General features: G+C 36.9%; 1 protein-coding gene across 2 annotated transcripts in view; it reads left to right on the top strand.

Moving 5' to 3' along the window:
• Window positions 1-12,226, top strand: part of UBR1 (ubiquitin protein ligase E3 component n-recognin 1) — a 163,634-nt gene that overhangs the window by 34,886 nt on the left and 116,522 nt on the right. For both annotated transcript variants that reach the window (XM_046651989.1, XM_046651988.1), the window contains exons 2-3: window positions 7,423-7,679; window positions 9,906-9,984. In XM_046651989.1, the coding sequence (XP_046507945.1) occupies window positions 7,423-7,679; window positions 9,906-9,984 (336 nt within the window). The remainder of the gene's footprint in view (window positions 1-7,422; window positions 7,680-9,905; window positions 9,985-12,226) is intronic.

Here is a 12,226-nt window from a genome sequence, read left to right as displayed (position 1 = left end):
ATTTTAAAAACTCAATTGACTATGTATATGTGGATTTATTTTTGGACTCCTCTTCTGTTCCATTGATAAATGTCTCTTTTTTTTTTCTTTTTTTTTCTCTTTCTCCTTTTTTTTGTGAGGAAAATTGGCTCTGAACTAACAGCTTTTGCCCATCTTCCCCTTTTTGCTTGAGGAAGATTCTCACTGAGCTAACATCTGTACCAGTCTTCCTCTCTTTTGTACTGGGATGCCACCACACCATGGCTTGATGAATTGTCTCTAGGTCCACGCCCAAGATCCAAACTTGCAAACCCCAAGCCACCGAAGCAGAGCATCCGAGCTCAACCACTGTGCCACTGGGCCAGCCATTAAATATGTGTATCCTAATGCTAATACCACACTGTCTCAGTTACTATAGCTTTACAGGAAGTCCTGAAATCAGCTAGTGTCTCTTCTAACTCCTTGATGTTTTCATATTCATTCTAGCATCAGCTTGTCAATTTCTACAAAAAAAGCTTGCTGGGATTGTATGGTATCTGTAGATCAGTTTGGGAAGTGTAGACTTCTTAGCAGTATTGAATTGTATAATCAATGAACATGGTATAGCTCTTCATTTATTTAGGTGTTTTAGAAATTTCTCTCAACAATGATTTGTAGGTTTCACTTTAGAGACTTTACACGTTGTGAAGATTTCAGTTTAGAGATTTTATACATCTTTTATTAAAATAATGTGCAAATATTTTATGTTTTTTGATGCTACTGTAAATGCTCTTTTTTTATTGAGTTCATAATAGTTTACATCATTGAGAAATTTCAGGTGTACATTATTGCTTAGCTGTCACCCCATAAGTGCTCCCCTTCATGCCCTGTGCCTACCCGCCACCCCCCTTCCCCTGGTAACCTCTGAAGTATTTTCTTTGTCCATGGATTTGTTCATATTCCAGATATGAGTGAAATCATCTGCTGTTTGTCTTTCACAGTCTGGTTTATTTCACTTAGCATAATAATCTCCAGATCCTTCCATGTTGTTGCAAATGGAATGATTTTGTCTTTTTTTTTTTTATGGCCGAGTAGTAGTCCATTGTAAATATATACCACATCTTCTTTATGCAGTCATCAGTCGATGGGCACTTAGATTGTTTCCATGTCTCAGCTATTGTGAGTAGTGCTGCAACAAACATAGGGGTGCATATGTTGCTTTGGATTCTTGATTTCAAGTTGTTTGCATACATACCCAGTAGTGGGATAGCTGGGTCGTATGGTAGTTCCTTTTTTAGTCTTTTGAAGAATCTCCATACTGTTTTCCATAGTGACTGCACCAGTTTGCATTCCTACCAGCAGTGTGTGAGGGTTCCCTTCTCTCCACACTCTCTCCAACATTTGTTATTTTTAATCTTAGTGATTACAGCCATTTTAACAGGCATAAGGTGGTATCTCAGTGTAGTTTTGATTTTCATTTCCCTCATGGCTAGTCTTGTTGAACATCTTTTCATGTGTTTATTGGCCATCTGTATATCCTTTGGAAAAATGTCTGTTCATATCCTCTGCACATTTTTTGATTGGGCCATTTGTTTTTTTATTGTTCAGTTGTGTGAATTCCTTATATTTTATGGAGATTAACCCCTTGTCAGATATATGATTTGCAAATATTTTCTCCCAATTGGTGAGTTGTCTCTTTGTTTTTATCCTGGTTTCTTTTGCCTTGCTGAAGCTGTTTAGTCTGATGAACTCCCACTTATTTATTTTTTCTTTTGTTTCCCTTGTCTGAGAAGACATGGTATTCAAAAAGATCCTTTTGGGGCTGGCCCCGTGGCCATGTGGTTAAGTTCGTGTGCTCTGCTGCAGGCGGCCCAGTGTTTCACTGGTTCGAATCCTGGGCACGGACATGGCACTGCTCATCAAACCATGCTGAGGCAGCGTCCCACATGCCACAACTAGAAGGACCCACAACGAAGAATATACAACTATGTACTGTGGGGCTTTGGGGAGAACAAGGAAAAAATAAATGAATAAATCTTTAAAAAAAATAATAAATCTTTAAAAAAACCCAAAGATCCTTTTAAGTTCGATGTCAAAGAATGTACTACTTGTGTTATCTTCTAGGAGTTTTATGGTTTCAGGTCTTATTTTCAAGTCTTTGATCCATTTTGAGTTTATTTTTGTATATGGCATGAGCTAATGATCTACTTTCATCTTTTGCGTGTGGCTGTCCAGTTTTCCCAGCACCATTTATTGAAGAGACTATCTTTTCTCCATTGTATGTTCTTAGCACTTTTGTTGACGATTAGCTGTCCGTAGATGTGTGGTTTTATTTCTGGGTTTTCACTTCTGTTCCATTGATCTGTGTGCCCTTTTTTGTACCAGTACCATGTTGTTTTGATTACTATGGCTTGGTAGTACATTTTGAAGTCAGGGATTGTGATGCCTTCAGCTTTGTTCTTTTTTCTCAGGATTCCTTTAGCAATTTTGAGTCTTTGTTTGCCCCATATGAATTTTAGGATTTTTTGTTCTATTTCCATGAAGAATGTCATTGGGATTTTGATAGGGATTGCATTGTATCTGTAGATTGCTTGGGTAGTATGGACATTTTAACTATGTTTATTATTCTAATCCCTGGTCATGGAATCTCTTTCCATCTCTTTATGTCATTATCTACTTCTTTTAGTAATGTCTTATAGTTTTCATTGTATAAGTCTTTCACCTCCTTGGTTAAATTTATCCCTAGGTACCTTATTCTTTTAGTTGTTATTGTAAATGGAATTGTATTCTTGAGTTCTCTTTCTGTAAGTTTGTTATTAGAGTATAGAAATGCAACTGATTTTTTTAAGTTGATTTTGTACCCTGCAACTTTACTGTAGTTGTTAATTATTTCTAATAGTTTTCTGATGGATTCTTTGGGGTTGTTTTTTTTAATATATAAGAGATATAAGAGTGTAACTGAAAGTTTGGTCCCTGAACCCGATGCCAATCCAAATAACGAGAACAGAGTCTTGAGTGGAAGAGGAAAGGTTTTTTACTATGCCTGGCAAGGGGAGCAAAGCAAGGGCTCATGCCTCAAAAATTGCTAGCTCCCCGATGAGGAATGGGTAGGGATTTTTATTTGGGGTTTTTGGTAGGGGAGGGGGGAACATGTAGCTTGTGCAGCTCGGTGCTTTCCCACCAGCCTGTGTTTGGCCTTGAAAGGCTGCTTGCAGCAAGGCAGGGGAGAGGGTGAGATAGGAGGATGGCAGGTGGGCATCCTTCGCCGTTGTCTCCTCTTCTTGTTTGAGGCAGGTTCGAGCGCCGGGAGTCGAAGAGTTGAGGTCTGGGAAGCCTCGCTCCTTGATACTCTTGAGACAGCAGCTTTCCTGGCAAACTCAAGGACACATGATTAGCTAAACTTTAGTGTGCCTCCAACTCCAGGCCACCTGGGCTTTTAACAATTTGTAACTCCCATTTAGTTGTAAAGCTCAAAGAGTCCAAGTTTAAAGAAACAGGTATTTACATATGAGTGGAGCTAGAGAAGCAGGAAAGGGGGTGGTGGGTTTTAGTTTTAACCCCATATACGCTGGGTTCAATGTGGGGAACTGATATCAGGGCTGATGTTAAGAGCCTGTAACAAGCATGTCATCTGCAAACAGCAAGAGTTTCACTTCTTCACTCTCTATATGGATTCCTTTTATTCCTTTCTCTTGCCTAATTGCTTTGGCCAAAACCTCCAGTACTAAGTTGAATTAGTGGTGACAAGGGCACACTTGTCTTGTTCCTGTTCTCAGAGGGATGGTGTTCAGTTTTTGCCCATTGAGTATGATGTTGGCTGTGGGTTTGTCATATATGGCCTTTATTATGTTGAGGTACTTTGCTTCTATTCCCATTTTATTAAGAGTTTTTTGTCATAAATCGTTATTGGATCTTGTCAAGTGCTTTTTCTGCATCTATTGAGATGATCATGTGGTTTTTATTCCTCAATGTGTTGATGTGGTATATCACATTGATTCATTTGTGGATGTGGAACCATCCCTGTCTCCCTGGTATAAATCCAACTTGATCATGATGTATGATCCTTTTGATGTATTGCTGAATTTGGGTTGCCAATATTTTGTTGAGGATTTTTGCGTCTATGTTCATCAGGGATATTGGCCTGTACTTTTCCTTTTTTGTGTTTTCCTTGTCAGGCTTTGCTGTCAGAGTGATGTTGGCCTTGTAGAATGTGTTAGGAAGTGTTCGGTCATCCCTAATTTTTTGGAATGATTTGAGAAGGGTAGGTATTAAATCCTCTCTGAAAGTTTTATAGAATTTCCCAGGGAAGCCATCTACTCCTGTGCTTTTCTTCTTTGGATGCTTTTGATTACTGTTTCAATCTCTTTCCTTGTGATTGGTCTATTCAGATTATCTGTTTCTTCTTGATTCAGCTTTGGGAGGTTGTAAGTCTAAGAATTTATCCATTTCCTCTAGATTATCCATTAAGTTGGCATATAGTTTTTTGTAGTATTCTCTTATAATCCGTTGTATTTCTGTGGTATCTGTTATTTCTCCTCTTCCATTTCTAATTTGTTTATCTGAGCTTTCTCTGTTTTTTTCTTTGTAAGTCTGGCTGGGGGTTGTCAATTTTATTTATCTTCTCAAAGAACCAGCTCTTTGTTTCATTGATCTTTCTACTGCCTTTTTTGTTTCAATAGTTAAGGGCTATTTTTTGAAATTTCATTTTCCAGTTGTTTGTTGCCAGTATATAGAAATACAGTTGAATTTTATATATTGATCTATCTAGTGAGCTTGCTCAGTTTACTTACATTCCCTTTGTGTGTGTTTTTTAATTGATTCCTTAGGATCTTCTATTAAGATAATCATATTGTTTGGGAATAGAGACAGTTTTACTTTTTCCTTTCCAAGTGTCACGCCTTTTATTTATTTTTCTTGTCTTATTACACTTGCTAAGACCCCCCAGTTCAAAAGTGGATAGGAGAGAACAGATATCCTTGCCTTGTTCCTGATCTATGGGAGAAAGTATTCAGTGTATTATTGCAAATATTTTCTCTCAGTGTGTGGTTCCCTTCATTTCTTAAGCTATGTACTTTTTAAATTCACTTTGAAGATTTACGTAAAGTAAATAACTTTTTATTTTACAATTCTGTGAGTTTTGGCAGTTGCCAAAAGTTGTGTAACCATCACCACAATACAGATACAGAACAGTTTCATTGCCCTAAAAAATTTCATCACTGCCTCTTTGTGGTAAACCCTTGGCAACCACTGTCCTGTCTTCCATCTCTAGAGTAGTTAGTTTTGTTTTGTCGAAAATGTCATATAAGTGGAATCTTATAGTATGTGGCCTTTCAAAAAAACTTAAATTGTTTTTAGAATATAACTTAAATTTGTACAAATATAAAACTCAGTATAAATGCCTTATAGTTACAGTTTTTAATGTAAGTATAAAATAAACATGAAATACTAATAAAAACTAAAAAGCTAACCCATTTCAAATGAACAATATTAATTTAATTGGAAGGATGTTAATTGCAAGTAAATTGCCAATGTTGGGTTGATAGTAGAGAACTGTGCCCTCAACCCTCTTCTTTTTCCTCTGCCTCTCTTCATTTAGGTCTGCTGTTACTGACAGGCATTAAAAATGTTGAGTTGGGGGGTTTGGAGTAATCACACTTCACATTTAAGGCCCAACTGCCAGTTAGTAATCCCTGAATGTCTTTTTTACTAGGACATTTCTTGATACTTGGAAACTATTTTGTTTGATTGAAGATAAAGGTGGAATGGTTGCGTTATTGAAATCTTCATATAGTTTTTGTTAAACCTACTTATCATGGGTATCAGGAATATGGCTCAGAGATGAGCTTTTCTCAGTTCACACAGATGCTGTCCACGTGAACGTGGTCTTACCTGTTAAGAGGCAGTACATAGCCTTTTGAGTTTGACTTCTTTTACAATGATGTTTTTTGATGTTGCATGTATTGATAACTTATTACTTTTATTGCTGAGTGGTATTCCATGGTTTGGATGTGTCACAGTTTGTTTATAATTTGCTAGTTGACGGACAGTAAGGTCATTACCAGTTTTTGGCAGTGACAAATACAGCTGCTGTAACATTCATCTGCAAGTTTTTGTATGAACATGAATTTTCATTTCTTGGGTAGATATCTAGCAGTTTGATTGCTAAGTCATATGGTAAGTGTATGTTTAACTCTATAAGAAACTGCTAAACTCTTTTGTAAAGTGGCTGTACCATTTTGAGTTCCTACCAACACTTTCGTTTTCATTTTCTGCATCCTTGTTGATATAAGGATGGTATTGCTAGTTTTTATTTTATTTTTTGACCTATACTCTAATAGGTCATGTAGGGGTATTTCACTGTTATTTTAATTTGCATTTCCCTCCTGACTAATGATGTTGAGCATGTTTTCATGTGTGAATAAGCATGACAAATAAGCCATCTATTTCAGTTTCTTTTGAGGAACAGATAATTTTACTTTTGTTGAGGTCTGATTTTATCCTTTTTTCTTTCTTTTACGGTTAGTGCTTTTTGTGTTCTAAAAATCCTTTGGCGCTCATTCATTTCAATCTCTTATTAAAACACTATGATTCCTTAAAATAATTAAACTAAGAGTATGAGGAATGCTTTGTCTGTATAGCCTCTGACTGATAATAGAATCACCCTCACACACCAGGAGTTGCTCATTACAGAAGGGAAGGTAATTCTCATCCACTACAGCTGCTCTTCCTTTTCCAGATATCTCTGTTATGTGGGGAACCACTATTTACAAGGCTATGTTTTTTCATTTTTTTACAGAGAAAGAGTCTCATTAAGCTAACATCTGTTGCCAATCTTCCTCCTTTTTTTCTTTGGTTTTCCTTCCTAATGCCCCAGTATGTAGTTGTGTGTAGTTGTATGTTCTTCTGGTTCTTTCATGTGAACCTCTCCCACAGCATGGCCACTGACAGACAAGTGGTGTGGTTCCATGCCCACAACTGAACCCAGGCTGCCGGAGTGGAGCATGCCGAAGTTTGTTTTTTTTGAGGAAGATTAGCCCTGAGTTAACATCTGCCGCCAATCCTCCTCTTTTTGCTGTGGCCCTGAGCTACCATCTGTGCCCCTTTTCCTCCACTTTATATGTGGGACGCCTGCCACAACATGGCTTGACAAGCTGTCCGTAGGTCCGCACCTGAGATCCAAACTGGCAAACCCCAGGCCACTGAAGTGGAACATGCGAACTTAACTCCTGTACTGCTGGGCTGGCCCCTGGAATATGCCGAACTTTGACTGGTAGGCCATCAGGGCTGGCACAAGACTGTTGTTTTCTTAGTTACTCACTTTCCTTTTGTATTGGTGAAGGGTAAAATAAGAATATATTGTAAATCACTTTCTAAAATTATGGAATTGTGCCATTATTTATGCTCCTAGATCTTTATGAGGAACTTGTTGCAAAGTCTAATTTTTTGTTTTCTTTTTTCTTTCAGTGGTGGGATCAGCAAGTTGATTTTTATACTACTTTCTTGCACCATTTGGCACAATGGGTGCCGGAAATTTACTTTGCTGAAATGGATCCAGACTTGGAAAAGCAGGAGGAGAGTATACAAATGTCAATATTCACTCCCTTGGAATGGTACTTATTTGGAGAGGATCCAGATGTTTGCTTAGAGAAATTGAAGCACAGTGGAGCATTCCAACTTTGTGGGAAGGTTTTCAAAAGTGGAGAGACAACATATTCTTGTAGGTAAGAATTAGAAATTTATAGGATTGGTTATAATTACAGTCTTGGTATTTTGTACCTATTTCCTGATATATTTTTCTTGGCTTATTCCTATTTGTAATATTTTAATCTACTTAACTTCCTTTTATTATAAACTTATAAATCTGTTTTTGGTAGTACAGCTTGTTTTTGAATATATGACTTACACTTAAACAGCTCTCTCATTGTCTTTTCCTGTTCTCCAAAAGTGTATGAGCAATAGATTTTTGCCTTGTCTGTAATGTAGTCCACATAGTCTTACCTCATAGTTTTGGGGTCACATATACTTCAGAATTCTAAATACTTTCCCAGCAGAGTCAGGGCAGAATCCTATAATCAAACACAGCATTTATATAAGAAACCTATAAATATTCACAGCAAGTGGTGTAAATAAAGTTTATAGTCTCGTGTCAATTCAGGTCATTTTTTGCCACCACGTGAAATTCGTTGTCAAAGGATTGTGAACCTGTCAGAGCAGCTGGAATTTACTTGGATAGAAGAGGCCAGTGGTAGGAAAACTGGAAGCAGCTTTAGGCTTTTTGCCCTTTGTAAAAGAAGTTGCCTTAAACATCATGGTAACATGGAGAACTTTTTTACTCCCTACTCCTGCCTCAAATTTTCAGCTTTTAGATCTTAGCAACAGTTTTAGTTTTTTTCCTTTATTAGTGGGAATCTGAATTTTTATACATTATAAATACAAAGAATTGTTTTCTGCTTCACTATATTTCTCGGTTTGACTGGTTTATGTATAGTTAACAGTTGTTTAGAACATACTATGTATCCTATTCTTTTCTGAGAAAAAAATCAGCTTTTGTATTTTGTGTACTATTTTGTTCTTTAGCATAGTAAGGTTCATTTATCGTTTTATATATTTTTATTTTCAACTACAATGTAGTACACATTTGTAGACCTCATTTCTCCAAAAGTGTCATAGAGACATTTTTAATTGTCACAACTAGGGGAATGGTACTGGCATCTAGTGAGTTGAGGCCGGGGTTGCTGCTTATACATCCTACATTGCATAGGACAGTCCCCTCTACCCCCAACAAATAATTATCTGGTTCAGAAATGTTAGTCTACTGAGGTTGACAAATTCTGCTCTAAATAGGTCAGATCATATGTATTTTAGAGAATGTTATTAAGCAATCTTTATTTCCTATTATCCTTTTAAAATTCATTTTTAAAAACTTCCTAATTCCATCTCTTCAACTCTTGTAAATAAAATATTTCAAATTAATTTTGCACATTAAACTAATTTATATTGTTCTTAATGTTTCCCTGAAAATGTTAAATAAAATAGTACATTTTAAAAGTTGTTGTTAGGTAAGAGATTGAGAGACTGAATTTGTTTCATTTATTCAATAAATATTAGTTGAATACCCATCATGTGCCAGGCATTGTTCTAGGTGCTTGGGACATATCAATATATAAAATAAATAAATTCCTGCACTTACATTGTTTACAGTCTAATAATTTTGTTTTCATCTAAACATCATTTACCAATGAACAATTAGTGTTTTTAAAATATATTTATAAATGTAATGGGGTGAGATGTTGGCAGATAATAAAATAAAGATGGTTATTTTTCAAAAAACTAAGTTTGAGGGGCTGGCCCCATGGCCGAGTGGTTGGGTTCGTACGCTCCGCTGCAGGCGGCCCAGTGTTTCGTTGGTTCGAATCCTGGGCGCGGACATGGCACTGCTCATCAAGCCACGCTGAGGCAGCGTCCCACATGCCACAACTAGAAGGACCCACAACCAAGAATATACAACTATGTACCGGGGGTCTTTGGGGAGAAAAAGGAAAAAATTAAAAAAAAAAAAATCTTAAAAATTAAAAAAAAAACTAATTTTGAATTGTAATTTAACACTTTGAAACCAGGTGAAAGCTCAGAGCAATGAGGATGATTTAAGAATCTCATGCTCTACCGACTGAGCTAGCCGGGCAATGAGGATGATTTAAGAGTCTCATGCTCTACCGACTGAGCTAGCCGGGCAATGAGGATGATTTAAGAAATAAAGTCAAACTTCCAAACTTACACATTCAAATATGGCTAAAAAGAGGCTAAAAAGTATTTTAAATTCAGTTTTTGAAGCATTTTCATATTCAGTTTGTGCCCCATACAGGAAACTCATTCACATTATATTGTCATTCCTTAAGCATCAGTGGGAGTCATCTAAATTTTGGAATATAATTTTCAATCTTTTTCAGGGACTGTGCAATTGATCCAACATGTGTACTCTGTATGGACTGCTTCCAGAATAGTGTTCATAAAAATCATCGTTACAAGGTATGAAAATAGATCCATAAAATTTCTAGATTAGCAGGAATCTGATGACCACCTAGGTCAAATTCCTGACCAGTGCTTGAATTCCTGCTATTACAGCTCTGATATGTGAACCTTTAGCTCTCGTCAAACATAGCATGTGATGGGACATCTACTCCCTCAAGAAGCAGCCTCTTACAATTTTTTTGTAAAAGATTTTATACAAAAGATTGTATAAAGCATATGAAAAGTTTAAAGAATAACAATAGAGGTCGGCCCCATGGTGTAGTAGTTAAGTTGGGCATGCTCCACTTCGGTGACCCGGGTTCATGGGTTTGGATCCTGGGCATGAACCTGCACCACTTGTCAGCCATGCTGAGGTGGTGACCCACATACGAAATAGAGAAGAATTGGCACAGATGTAAGCTCAGGGCGGATCTTCTTCACCAAAAAAAAAGGAGAGAGAATAAAATAATAAAGTGAACACTTGTATAACCACTACAGTAGTCCCCCCTTACCCACAGTTTCACTTTTCTCGGTTTCAGTTACCTGAAGTCAACTGCAGTCCAGAAATATTAGATGGAAAATTCCATAAACAATTCATAAGTTTTAAATTGCACACTGTTCTGAGTAGCATATCCATGTAATAAGATTGAAGGTTTTTTCTTTTGCTGTTACATTTTAGACAAACCTGTTATTTTGAGCTGAAATGTATTTTTCAAATAATAGTCTTGGTTCTGTACTCTGGGCTTCAACATAATAATTGATGTTTCTCTTTGTACATATAACGTGCCTAAAGTCCTGTGTCAATGTAAATAACATCTTGGAATTATGTAGATTATGTCTTCCAGAGTTGAAAGTGCTGTTCCTGTTTTTAGACTGGCTTCAACGTTACCGCTTCCATCTCAGGAAGTGATGATCTATAGGTATAGATTATAGATATTATTATTGTGCACAAGAAGAAACAGATTGAGGAGTGTTTGATATAGTGTGGTCAAAACGTTTTCCCAAGATTGCAAAGCTAATCACTGATGGAATTTAAAAAGTTAATTATTAGTTATATTCCACATTTCTCCATCATCTGCATTAATTATAGCTTACCTTATGCTGAAGAACTCAAGAAAGAATACCCAAAATAGACTCAGGGAGGAAGTTATTAATTTCTTCTCAGTTTTACTCTGGGAGACTAATGGGGAGAGATGCTGAAGGCCCAAGACCAGAGTTCAGTTCCTCACATTAAAGACTCCTAAGCCTATGCTTCCCAAACTTAAGATTTTGTGGGCCAGTACAATTTCAGATAACTTTGGGTAATACATAGGGTTTTCAAGTTTTTCTTTGGCCAAGTATGATTTTTTTTTTGAATTGAGGTCATAATAGTTTACAGCATTGTAAAGTTTCAGTTGTATATTATTATTTGTCAGTCACCATATAAGTGGGCCACTTCATTTCTTGTGCCCACCTCTCAAACCCTGTCCGCCTGGATAACCAGTGAACTGTTCTCTTTGTCCGTGTGTTAGTTCATCTTCCCCATATGAGTGAAATCAGACAGTGTTTATCTTTCACTCTCTGGCTTATCTCGCTTAACATAATACCCTCAAGGTCCATCCATGTTATGGCGAATGGGAGGATTTTGTCTTTTATTATGGCCGAGTAGTATTATATATATATACCACATCTTTATCCACTCATCAGTCGATGGGCACTTGAGTTGCTTCGTCGTCTTGGCGATTGTAATTAATGCCTCAGTGAACGTAGGGGTGCATAAGTGTCTTTAAATTGTTGATTTCAAGTTCTTTGGATAAATACCCGGTAGTGGGATAGCTGGTCATATGGTATTTCTATTTTTAGTTTTTTGAGGAGTCTCTATACTATTTTCCATAGTGGCTGCACCAGTTTGCATTCCCACCAGCAGTGGAGGAGGGTTCCCTTTACCCCACAACCTCGCCAACATTTGTTCTTTTTTGCCTTGGTGATTATAGCCATTCTAATGGGTGTGAGATGATCTTAGTGTAGTTTTAATTTGTATTTCCCTAATGATTAGTGATGTTGAACTCTTTTCATGTGTTTATTGGCCATCTGTATATCTTCTTTGGAAAATGTCTCTCTATGACCTCTGCCCATTTTTTGATCGGATTGTTTGTTTCTATGTTGTTCAGTTGTGTGTTCTTTATATATTAGGGAGATTAACCCCTTGTCAGATATATGATTTGCAAATATTTTCTCCCAATTGGTGGATTGTCTTTTTGTTTTGATCTTGGTTTCCTTG

This window comes from Equus quagga, chromosome 2 (assembly GCF_021613505.1).
Source record: "Equus quagga isolate Etosha38 chromosome 2, UCLA_HA_Equagga_1.0, whole genome shotgun sequence".
Classification (NCBI taxonomy): Eukaryota; Metazoa; Chordata; class Mammalia; order Perissodactyla; family Equidae; genus Equus; species Equus quagga.
Note: the sequence above shows the minus strand (reverse complement) of the source record. Positions and strands in the feature narration are given on the sequence as shown.